Here is a 13,403-nt window from a genome sequence, read left to right on the forward strand (position 1 = left end):
GTATACAACTCTACTAGACCTTTCACTAGTACCGCATGTCAAACTACCCAACAGGCCAGATCTGTTAACACAACACAAACAACAGATCAGGCATCCAAACCCAGCATCATTGAATCTGGCAATTTGGCTCCTGAAATCCTAGAATTCGGACACTTAGACCTCACACAAGAATGCATGGAGGTCATAAAACAAGCTAGAAAACCTTCCACTAGACACTGCTATGCATCTAAGTGGAAAAGATTTGTTTACTACTGCCATGCCAATCAAATACAACCATTACATGCCTCTACTAAAGACATAGTAGGATACTTACTACATTTGCAAAAAGCAAATCTCGCTTTTTCATCTATAAAAATACACCTCGCAGCAATATCTGCTTACCTACAAACTACTCATTCATCGTCTCTATTTAGAATACCAGTTATTAAAGCATTCATGGAAGGGCTAAAAAGAATTATACCACCAAGAACACCACCAGTTCCTTCATGGAATCTTAACATCGTCTTAACAAGACTCATGGGTCCACCTTTCGAACCCATGCATTCCTGTGAAATGCAATATCTAACCTGGAAGGTCGCATTTCTCATTGCAATCACATCCCTCAGAAGAGTAAGTGAAATACAGGCATTTACCATACAAGAACCATTTATTCAAATACACAACAATAAAATAGTTCTCAGAACAAATCCAAAATTTCTGCCAAAAGTAATCTCACCATTCCATTTAAATCAAACAGTAGAATTGCCAGTGTTCTTCCCACAACCAAATTCTGTGGCTGAAAGGGCACTACATACATTAGACATCAAAAGAGCATTAATGTATTACATTGACAGAACAAAGCTAATCAGGAAAACAAAACAACTGTTCATAGCTTTTCAAAAACCACACATAGGAAATCCAATCTCTAAACAAGGCATTGCTAGATGGATAGTCAGATGCATTCAAACATGCTATCTTAAAGCCAAAAGAGAATTGCCTATTACACCAAAGGCACACTCAACCAGAAAGAAAGGTGCTACAATGGCCTTTCTAGGAAACATTCCTATGAGCGAAATATGTAAGGCTGCAACCTGGTCTACGCCTCATACGTTTACTAAACACTACTGTGTAGACGTACTAAATGCACAACAAGCTACAGTGGGCCAAGCTGTACTAAGAACATTATTCCAAACTACTTCAACTCCTACAGGCTAAACCACCGCTTTTAGGGGAGGTAACTGCTTTATAGTCTATGCCAAACATGTGTATCTGCAGCAACATATGCCATCGAACTGAAAACGTCACTTACCCAGTGTACATCTGTTCGTGGCATTAGTCGCTGCAGATTCACATGTACCCTCCCACCTCCCCGGGAAGCCTGTAGCCGTTTAGAAGTAGATCATAAATCTTAAACATCTGAACATTTGTAAATAATTATTAGAAACTCTTAACGTACATACATATTCACTCCATTGCATGGGCACTATTTATACCAAACAACTCCATCCTCACCCTCTGCGGGGAAAACAATCTAAGATGGAGTCGACGCCCATGCGCAATGGAGCCGAGGAGGGAGGAGTCCTTCGGTCCCGTGACCAAAAAGACTTCTTCGAAGAAAAACAACTTGTAATACTCCGAGCCCAACACCAGGCAGCGGACTGTGCCAAACATGTGAATCTGCAGCGACTAATGCCACGAACAGATGTACACTGGGTAAGTGACATTTTCAATCTATATCGCACTCATCTCATAACGACCTTCATAACACACCCAACTAACCCATAGTATACAACACATCTCTTCCCTTTCACATATAAATTAAAAAAGAAACCAATAGGATACTCTCGGCATCTCTTGTGTGTAACTCAACGAGCAAACATGCTTTAGGTTTTCTTGCTCTTTCGCCACACAGTTAATATTTTTGCTCTTCAGACCTTGTCAAGGTCTCCTCATTTGTTGTAAGAAAATTCCCCCACCATCCATACACCCACCCTCCTGCCCCATGACACCCTCTTACTTTTGGAGGAATCGTGTCCTACTCCTCAGAAATTCACACGTGCAATTAAATCGCTTCACGTTTTGCTTCTGTCAATGTTTCTTACAGTCATCTTTCTATAAATGAATGAATAATTCGAGTCCGTTTGCTAGTACCAACATATTTTGGCTTAAAGTTATTTCTGAACTTATTTGCATCAGCCTTGCCTTCACCACTCACAAGTGCACCCTTTCCATGTGGTAAACTTCCCTGTATACCACATGCGCCATCCACTAGTGACCTCTCTTGGTACTGAGCCTTCTCTGCAACACTAATTGTATGTTACCCTTAGCGTGTTGTTGATCCTGTCTGCCAACTCCCTAAGACGAGGCAAAGTAACTCTGTGTGGTTTCAACCAAAACCTTTAAAGTAGTAACGGTTTATCTGTGGGTAAATGGCACCACATTATCTATCAAAAACACACCAAAGTACCGTCATTATCTAAGTACACCTTCAAGAAAACTCTTCGCATGCATGTGAGACACAGCTATGTAACCGCTGCAGTGAGCATCAACCACCACAGTCTGATATTTCAGTTTTGTACTTATTTGTTGCGTTAGTTCAAGTACAGCCGCCACAAACGATACCTGTGAAAGCATTTCCGTACTCAGCAGTGCTCTTACAAGTTATTAGTACCTCAATTTTTGTTTGAACTTTTTCACAGCACTGTTCATCTACCTTATGTAAGTCCCAAGTATATTTTCCTGAATTCTTGTTAGTCTTTGAGCCACAAGTAGCCACAGTGTGCACTTCATTTTCTGGCCTGTATCTTGCTTGTCTCAAAATGACCTCTATACCATCATTCCCGCATTGTCGCCAAAAAACATCTACAACCTTAAAATACTATCTCAAAAGTTATCACCTTGAGCTGGGTATTTGGTCACCCCCTTCCTCATCTATTGTCTGACCTTTTCCGTTTCATTCATCCAAACTGCTAGAGTCAAACACTGATTGACTTCTGACACTCTAGGCATCTCTTCAGTTGACAATCTAACCGAGCAGTCTGCCATTTACAGTTTATAGTTGCTCACTTGGTTTTAAAAGATTTTTTTCTGTCTTAAGTTATGCCAAACTGTTCCAAACGTATGTGTACTTGCATTAACACTCAAAATAAACCTTTTTATACCAGGTGGCTTTAAAGGGGGTGTGTTGCAAATCTCATCCCTGATGTACCTGAAAGTTATTTTGTGTTGCACATTCCACTTTACCCATGTCTTCTTTAAAGTCCTCAATGAATTCCTAAATTCTTCAGAAGTACTAACTTGCACCCATGAATTTGCACAGCCTCAATTGCTATTTTTCTGAAGCTCCTGGTGTCAAGCGTTCCATCCTTTTCTACTGGTATTGGCGGATATTTGCTCTTGTTCCACCTTTCCTAGTTTTGAGACCGAGTGTTCCACTTATTTCAGTTTTCTGCTTTCCGAGAGAAGCCATATTCCTGCAGTGTAATCAGAACTCCTTCACTCGTTTTCTCCTGGAATTTTTCGTACATAATTAATAGTATTTAGAATATTCTGAAATTATTAAAATTTTTGCAGCATGAATCCCTCTCAGCATTCACGTGCTGTGCATCTATTCCTCCATCTAATGGTTGGGTCTGGAATCATGTCTTGTCTGTCTTCCACTTTTTATTCCCTTTGGGCATCATCGACCACCATCTGGTGGTAAGTCCACCCCTTGCATGATGTCAGGCATACACACTGGAAATTCCCATGCATGATTGTCATCTTGAAATTCTCTTTTCCGCTGCTGGGTGTGGAAACATGATGGAGGAGCTCCGAAGAATTTCCTCCGAAAATAGAATCCACCGTAGGTTTTTTACACTGAGAAACACTAAAGACTACTGAGAGACAAGACCTTTGGTATACAGAGAAAAGGGGGATCCTTGTCGGCCAGACGTGGGGCACCACGTGGTCAAAGAATGCAGAGGCATTTACCAGAATGTTATCGCACCTGGACTGCAGCCATGTTGTCCCCAAACAAGTGTTATAACATTTTGCATTGTGTAATCTAGTAATCATTTCCTTAGTTCAGCAGTTAGGTGGCTGGCCTCTCATTTTCAGCAGTTCATTGATCCAGGAACAGCATACAGTTTTACATCACCTCGTTCTCTCTCCATCATTAGATTAAATTCAATTCCAGTAACTGGTTAATGAAATGGACCAGGAAGGAATGTGAGTGAACTGCGTAAAGGCTTACTTTTCAGAACACACACTCTGTTCTGTTACATAAGATTATTTTTAATAAAATGTAAAACGTATTTTTTACTCTACCTTCAGTTTAAGGATATATATGTCAAGAGACACTTTAGTGCACCAAAGACAATACAATCTCGAATTCCATTCCTATATGACGACATTACATTTTCTAGGACATCTACAATTGTTACTTCTGCATATATTGGAATGGTTGGACACGTTTGAAGAAATGTTGCCACCATGTGCCGTATATGAGATTCTGTGTTGGCAAAAGAAGTAGCTTTAAATCAGCATGAAATAAATAAAGATCCAGCATACTATTCGACCCTAAGCAGCTCTAGGAGCTAGGTTTTTGTGATTAGTTTTGTACCTCTAGTCGCCCTCAAACATACAGCACAGCAGCATGGATTTTGTTACAAACAGCAGTAAGTCCAATGGTCTCAAACCACAGTTTATATACTTCCTTATGCACCAGAATACTGAAACATTAGGTCCGTATTGAATGTTTATTACGTGAACCAGTTTCTGCTTGTGGAATATTTCCTGCATGATCACTTTAACTCCAAGTTTACTGCATGTCATTTGAGAATTTCATACAGAAGCATTTTTCAAAGAATTTGACTTCCATTGTTAAGCCTTGCTTCATTAGACCAAACACTAGTTTGGCCTGTGACTGGACAAAGGCTTTTTAAAGACAAAACTGATTCCTGATTGGCTAGCTATCGAGGGAAGCTTTCAGCGCCCTAAACCCAAGTGTCAGTTTTGCCTGTTCTATGATCAACAGCTCAAGTACTCACTGGCAAGGAATTTTTGATTTAGTCATAGCTACAGGGAGTGCAGAATTATTAGGCAAATGAGTATTTTGACCACATCATCCTCTTTATGCATGTTGTCTTACTCCAAGCTGTATAGGCTCGAAAGCCTACTACCAATTAAGCATATTAGGTGATGTGCATCTCTGTAATGAGAAGGGGTGTGGTCTAATGACATCAACACCCTAAATCAGGTGTGCATAATTATTAGGCAACTTCCTTTCCTTTGGCAAAATGGGTCAAAAGAAGGACTTGACAGGCTCAGAAAAGTCCAAAATAGTGAGATATCTTGCAGAGGGATGCAGCACTCTTAAAGTTGCAAAGCATCTGAAGCGTGATCATCGAACAATCAAGCGTTTCATTCAAAATAGTCAACAGGGTCGCAAGAAGCGTGTGGAAAAATCAAGGCGCAAAATAACTGCCCATGAACTGAGAAAAGTCAAGCGTGCAGCTGCCACGATGCCACTTGCCACCAGTTTGGCCATATTTCAGAGCTGCAACATCACTGGAGTGCCCAAAAGCACAAGGTGTGCAATACTCAGAGACATGGCCAAGGTAAGAAAGGCTGAAAGACGACCACCACTGAACAAGACACACAAGCTAAAACGTCAAGACTGGGCCAAGAAATATCTCAAGACTGATTTTTCTAAGGTTTTATGGACTGATGAAATGAGAGTGAGTCTTGATGGGCCAGATGGATGGGCCCGTGGCTGGATTGGTAAAGGGCAGAGAGCTCCAGTCCGACTCAGACGCCAGCAAGGTGGAGGTGGAGTACTGGTTTGGGCTGGTATCATCAAAGATGAGCTTGTGGGGCCTTTTCGGGTTGAGGATGGAGTCAAGCTCAACTCCCAGTCCTACTGCCAGTTCCTGGAAGACACCTTCTTCAAGCAGTGGTACAGGAAGAAGTCTGCATCCTTCAAGAAAAACATGATTTTCATGCAGGACAATGCTCCATCACACGCGTCCAAGTACTCCACAGCGTGGCTGGCAAGAAAGGGTATAAAAGAAGGAAATCTAATGACATGGCCTCCTTGTTCACCTGATCTGAACCCCATTGAGAACCTGTGGTCCATCATCAAATGTGAGATTTACAAGGAGGGAAAACAGTACACCTCTCTGAACAGTGTCTGGGAGGCTGTGGTTGCTGCTGCACGCAATGTTGATGGTGAACAGATCAAAACACTGACAGAATCCATGGATGGCAGGCTTTTGAGTGTCCTTGCAAAGAAAGGTGGCTATATTGGTCACTGATTTGTTTTTGTTTTGTTTTTGAATGTCAGAAATGTATATTTGTGAATGTTGAGATGTTATATTGGTTTCACTGGTAATAATAAATAATTGAAATGGGTATATTTTTTTTTTGTTAAGTTGCCTAATAATTATGCACAGTAATAGTCACCTGCACACACAGATATCCCCCTAACATAGCTAAAACTAAAAACAAACTAAAAACTACTTCCAAAAATATTCAGCTTTGATATTAATGAGTTTTTTGGGTTCATTGAGAACATGGTTGTTGTTCAATAATAAAATTAATCCTCAAAAATACAACTTGCCTAATAATTCTGCACTCCCTGTAGAGCCCCTGACAGGAGCTGCTTTCTTTGACGTTAGAAACTCAAGGTGGAGTGTTGCCCTTGAAGCGAAGCATATGCTTCACTTGAACCTTGCGTGTTGGAAAAACATGAAGGAACTGGGTTAAGTGAGACTGAGACATGTCTTGAGGAGATGCTCCAAAATGCTGACGGTCACTCAAGCAAAGGAGGCTTTAGGTAAAACGTAGTTGTTGGATTTATTAAGAGACGCTTCCTTTTCTGACTGACACACCTAGGCATGTCCCAACCAGTTGTCAAAAAGGAACAGCAAGAATTAAGAGCAACAGATTCACCTAAATGTAATTTTCCCATTCGAATGTGTCCTTTTATATTAGAGAACTCAATTTCATGGTCAGGCACTCAATAAATATGAAAATATTGATCATTGACTGACTTTTATATGCAAACCTAAAATGTGAGCAATACTACTATGAATATCAAATTCTTAAACACAACTGCTTTCTTGTAGCACCCAGTTTTGGATGAGCCCATTGCTGAAGCTGTCTGCATTCTCGCAGACCTGGATAAATGGACAGTCCAAGTGGCCAGTAGTCAACGAAGGGCAGCTGAGAATAAATTAGGTAAAGAAGTGCTGGTATCAAGCCTGGTATCCAATTTACTTCATTCTACGCTTCAGCTATATAAGCACCAGTTGTCACCAAATTTTGTAAGTATGCACGCATTTTTTGTTTGGAATTAAAACCTATTAGAGTAAGAAAAAATAGAGCATTATTTTTACTTTTCAGTTTTTTTGTTTTTTTTAAAATAAAAAAACGACTTTAATGTTTAGCAGTCCCTCTTTCATTATCGCCCAGTTGGCGTACCCACTTAAATATATTTTTTGGGTTAAGTGTAACTGTGGATTTTGCATGTGATGTTGTGAGCTGCAGCTAGTCTTTCATAGTATTTTGAAGATGAAATCATTGTCAAAATCCATTTCATCCATTCAAAATATAGCTTGCTACTGTTACAACAAGTCCGTTTTGGCTTACTATATTGTTGAAAACCTATTCTGAAAATATATATTTGGTATTCTTTTAATTCAGCTGTCTTAGACATTCTAATTCAAAGTTTCAGCCACCTAACCTATGTTTTATCAGAATATCAGACTTTACAATGCAAGGCATTATCCCTTGAACATTACATTATGTTGACCTTAGCAAAGCTTTCCAATGCATACCTTTACTCACAATGCAGATGGATTGTCTGATAGTCTCCTTCATCTGTATATATTAGGGCTCCCGGTTTTATGGTATTTATGTTTTTTTAACATTTCAGTCTGTAGCTATCCATATTTAGTTTTTGGTCATTTTACCCATATTTATCCACGTTTTATTTTGTTGCAATAAAAAAAAACGCTGCAGCTAGTATTGTTTCAATTTTATTTGAATAGGCAATGCGCGCTTGGTTGTTTCAAGTTTGGATAGATTTATGTAGATGGGTTAATGGGTTATTGCTTTTAGCAGAGAGATTCTTTTGTTACTTGAAGTTAATACATTACAATCCTTCTAATATAACATAGTGAGCTATGAAGGACCCTCACTGTCTTCCGTAACATTCCCTACACATTGATTAGCAGACATATGATTTATTGTCAAATAACGTGTGATGTAAGCGCCCTGACACTCTAAATTGGGATGAATAGCACTATAGTGGAATTTAAATTGCTATTTGTGTAAAGACTGGGACAGATCAACACATCTAACATTCCTACCGTGCATCCATATCTCTTGGCTCCAGGGACTGAAGAAAGTCAAAAGCATGCTTCTCAAGTATCTGTGAAGTAATAAGCTGTGTGCATTTGTTTTCCCTCATTGCTTTTAGGTGTGCGTCTCCCCCGCCCCCTCCCTTATAGCTCCCAGCCAGGACACTTAAACAAAAGGAGGCCTGATGGTCCCTTAACTTGACCTTTGTTATTGGCTCAGCTGAAATCGGATAAGATGTCTCCCTCCCTGCACTGGGAAAGGCTCGTCTTCTCCTCACAAACAGCAGTAAAGTTATACATATTTATTGGCATTTTTCTGTTTCTATTTATAAATAGACAAAGGAAAAATATTTTTCCGTCTCTATATGCAAAAATCTGTTTAAACAGTAAACCGGGAGCCTTATATATAACCTAGTGGCAGTCGCCCCTAGGTAGTTATAGTTAAGTCCTAGCTTCTATATAAAAAGCGTTTTTTACTTGCCTATATCTATAGCGCCGCATGACTAATCTACACAAAACGTTCCCAAAAAATTTGCCAGTCACGTCAGCTGCTGCCTGGAAAGGTGCGGGGTGATCTGTCCAGGAGGAGACAAGAGAAAGGGAGGGGTCCCAAAACACGTTTTCCCCATTCATTTTTCTATAGGGATTTTGAACAGCGATAGCGCAAAAATCTACTGGACAGAATTACACCAAATTTGTCAGGAAGGTAGGTTCTGGTACAGAAAGAGTGTTTATTTGTTTTAGTGTAATTCCATTCAGTGGTTTTAGAGAAATTAAAGAAAATCCAAATTTGTATATCTAGGGGCGCAAAGGCACAATACCTCCCAATCACTTTTGAGATCTGATTGGCTGATAACACTTCAACAACAGAAGCCTTTGAAGTGTTGTCAGCCATCTTGGACTCGGCTGAAGCTCCTGCCCCCCGAGGCTTATTCGTTGCATGCGGGGGGGGGCGCATGTACTCCACCCCCTTCCCCTGGAGACCGCCACCTCCCCAGGGCTTTGTTGTAATATGCGTGGGGGGCAGTCCTCAGGGTGTTCTTGTAGTAATATCTGGGGGGTGGGGGGATCCTGTGGCACCCCCACTGCCCTGAGGACTGCCACCACCCTATGGGTTTGTTGTAATATGCGGAGGGCGCGCGCCCCCTGCCACTGCCCTGGGGATCACCACCTCCCCGAGGTGTTCACGTAATATGGGGGGGTCACAGACCTTCATACTGAGCTTTCGGGGTTTGAGTCCAGCTGGACTGGTTTCCTTTTTTTTTTTTAATACATTATAGTTTCTCTAAAATAATAAAGATACTTTTTTTCAAATCCAATACAAATATCTCATTCTAAGTATATGAAATAGTAAACCCTGCCAAAACTCTTTCCCTCTCACTTTGTCTCTTTTTCAATTTCTCCCACTCACACTTATGCACCCACTCACAGACCCACTCCGACACTCACGCACCCACTCAGACCCACTGACCCACTCACAGACCTGCGCACACACTGACGCACCCACTTAACACTGATGTACCAACACTCATCCCCACACAGACAATCTGACAGCCACTTTTACCCCCAGGTACACCCTCTCACACCTGTTGTCACACCCAGAGAAGCTGAAGCCTACTCCCGCCACACACAGCCAAAGGGCTGTACACAGCATGGGTTTGGGTGGTTAGGGGGTGTTGGCCATAGGGTCTGGCTGCAGGCCAGGTTTTGCGGGCAAACTCCTCTGCACACGGGTGAAAGCTGTGCATGGTGCAATGGTTGGATTAACGTATAGTAATTAAGATTACTATACGTCAAAGAAGCATAGAAATTCACTGAAAAAAAACAAAGGTTGCAGAGACGTTATAGTTGGGAAATATAATTTTTTTTAAACAGACATTGACTTAAAACCCCAAAAGTTACAGGGATGTTATAGATAGACTCCCATTTTAAACATACGAAACCATAGAAATTCACCAGTTATAGTTGGAGTTACCTCAAGTAACTATAACTCGTGCCCTAAGGTACCTATAACTTGCGCCCTCGCCATGCACTGGTAATTACCCCACAAATGACAGCACTCATGCCATCTTTCATAACATAGATAATTTCAATATAATATTTGCAGTAAATTTTTTGACAAAAAAAAATGTGCAGAGCGGGGCACGAGTTATTGTTCCTTGAGGTAACTACCTGGTGAATTTCTGTGGTTTTGTACATTTAAAATGTGATCCTGACTATAAAGTTCCTCTAACCTTTGTTTTTTTAAAAGTGAATATATATATATATATATATATATATATATATATGTTTGATGGCATGTGTAGCTGCAGATACACATGCTATGCATAGGTCCTGCCATCTATTGTTGGGCTCGGAGTGTTACAAGTTGTTTTTTCTTCGAAGAAGTGTTTTCGAGTCACGGGATCGAGTGACTCCTCCTTTTCGGCTCCATTGCACATGTGCATCGACTCCATCTTAGATTGTTTTCTTTCCGCCATCGGGTTCGGATGTGTTTCTTTTCACTCCGGTAGTTTGAGTCGGAAAAGTACTACAAACTCTCTAAATTCATCAGTATTGTTTTGATCGCGTACCATCTATCATCAACACTTCGGTACCGGCGGATCCAGCTCTTTATTTGCCCTTCGGAGCACCAAGGCCCAACTCGGGCCTGGTCGGCCCGACCAAAGCCTTGTCGAAGCCTTATGGACTGGACCCCGTTTCGTTTCTGCCTTCTGTGCCACGCCAAGTTCTCTTATACGGACCAACATCTTGTCTGTAACCTGTGTCTATCTCCAGACCACCGAAAGGATACTTGCGAGGCCCGCAGATCCTTCCGCTCGAAGAAGACTCTGAGACCGAACAGCGCGAAGGTTGGAAATGGCGTCGAGAAGCACCGAACGTCTCGACGTGGAAGAGGAGGAGATTATGCACACCGCAGTCTCCGTTCGGGGGTCCGACTCCGAGCAAGAGTCTGACAATGACAGACCAATCACAGCAGGACAGCACGTGAGTACGCCTGCCCCGTCCCGCCCAAGCACAAGGCCTCGGGGACGCCACTGCCAGAAGGCCATGGCTCCACCCGTAAAAAGACTTCCGGTGACCAAGCAACAACTTCAGCACCGAGAAAGGCCACGCCACCGAAGCCTTCGGACTCGAGCCGAAGCACAGGCTCCGAAATAGTCAAACACCAACCCATCGAGTCGAAGCCTCCAAAATCCCTCTTGGAGCCGAGGCCAACGTCTACTCCAGTCCTTTCGATCCCGAGGAAACCGGCTTTGGAGCCAAAAAGACCCATATATGTAGAGAAGCAAGGACTTTCCAAACAACATAAAGAAAGCCATAGATTTGCTGAGGAACTTAACGCAAATGGAGGAATTTGATGAAAGGCAGGCCAGAATTCAAATTCATAAAGACACTGGCAAGATCCTCACTGCACCTCCTCTAAAAACAAAGAGGAAGCTGGCCTTTCAAGGACATTTGGACACTGATCAGCCACCGACTAAAGTGCCAAAACCCAGACAAAAATCTCAACCTCCTCAGTTCTCACCTCACCAGTCTCCTCCTCATTCTCCTCACATAACTGTCTCTCCACCCACTACCCCCACGGCACAGTCTCCAGTACACTCTGCAGATTCACACCAAGATAATGTCGACACATGGGACCTTTACGATGATCCCATTTCTGACAACAGTCCAGACTGCTATCTGTCAAAACCATCACCCCCAGAGGATAGCACCACATACACTCAGGTTCTAGCTAGGGCAGGGTCATACGTAGCGATGCACACAGAACCTCTTGAGGATGATTTTCTATTTAATACATTGTCCTCAACTCACACCACGTACCAGTCTTTACCCATGCTTCCTGGCATGCTAAAACATGCACATCAGATTTTTCAGGAACCAGTTAAGGCAAGAGCAATCACTCCTAGGGTAGAAAAGAAATATAAGACGCCTCCTTCTGATCCAGCTTTCATTACCCAACAGATACCTCCAGGTTCCGTAGTGGTCAGTGCAGCAAGAAAAAGGGCTACCTACCAGTCGTCTGGTGATGCACCGCCACCATATAAAGAAAGCAGGGAATTCGATGCTGCTGGTTAAACAGTAGCATCACAAGCAGTTAATCAATGGAGAATAGCCAACTCCCAAGCACTACTGGCTAGGTACGATAGGGCCCACTGGGACGAGATGAAAGATATCATCCAGCATCTCCCCAAGGATCAACAGAAAAGAGCCCAGCAAATAGTCGAGGAAGGGCAGGCTATTACAAATAATCAAATTAGGTCAGTGCTAGACTCCGCAGACACAGCAGCAAGAAAAATCAATACTGCGGTCACCATTAGAAGACACGCATGGCTTCGGTCATCAGGCTTTAAACCGAAATCCAGCAAGCTGTCCTTAACATGCCATTTAATGAAAAATAGCTGTTTGGCACACAGGTTGATACAGCCATTGAAAACATGAAAAAGGACTCTGACACTGCTAAAGCCATGGGGGCTCTTTATTCAACACAGTATAGAGGCTCATTCCGGAAGCCCCAATACACAGGGGAAGTTTTAGAGCCCAAACATCTGAGGCATCTACCTCACAATCGAAACAACCTTACCAGCCACAGTACCAAAGGGGGGAGTTTCGAGGAACCTACAGAGGCCAATTCCCCAGAAGTAGGGGAAAATATCAGCCCTCAAAGCAAACCACACACACAAAGCAGTGACTTGCTCCACATCTTTACTCACCACACTTCCCCTGTGGGAGGAAGACTGCAAAAGTTCCACACACACTGGTTACCCATCACAACAGACAATTGGGTCTTATCCATTATCCAACATGGCTACTGCATAGAATTCACACAAATTCCTCCAGATATACCTCCAAAACCACACAAACTCTCCTCCCAACACGTTTCAATGTTGCAAACAGAGGTGCAATCATTATTACTCAAACAAGCCATAGAGCTTGTGCCACATCATCAAATAGGAACAGGGGTTTACTCCCCGTATTTCCTCATTCCCAAAAAAGACGGAACATTGAGACCAATACTAGATCTCTGAACTCTCAATCTTTACATCCTATCAGAACACTTTCACATGGTAACAC

General features: G+C 42.1%; 1 protein-coding gene across 3 annotated transcripts in view; it reads left to right on the plus strand.

Annotated features, from left to right (window-relative positions):
- FNIP1 (folliculin interacting protein 1) overlaps window positions 1–13,403 on the plus strand; it is a 275,317-nt gene that overhangs the window by 244,873 nt on the left and 17,041 nt on the right. For all 3 annotated transcript variants that reach the window (XM_069199195.1, XM_069199194.1, XM_069199196.1), the window contains one exon: window positions 7,089–7,286. In XM_069199195.1, the coding sequence (XP_069055296.1) occupies window positions 7,089–7,286 (198 nt within the window). The remainder of the gene's footprint in view (window positions 1–7,088; window positions 7,287–13,403) is intronic.

This window comes from Pleurodeles waltl, chromosome 7 (genome assembly GCF_031143425.1).
Source record: "Pleurodeles waltl isolate 20211129_DDA chromosome 7, aPleWal1.hap1.20221129, whole genome shotgun sequence".
NCBI lineage: Eukaryota > Metazoa > Chordata > Amphibia > Caudata > Salamandridae > Pleurodeles > Pleurodeles waltl.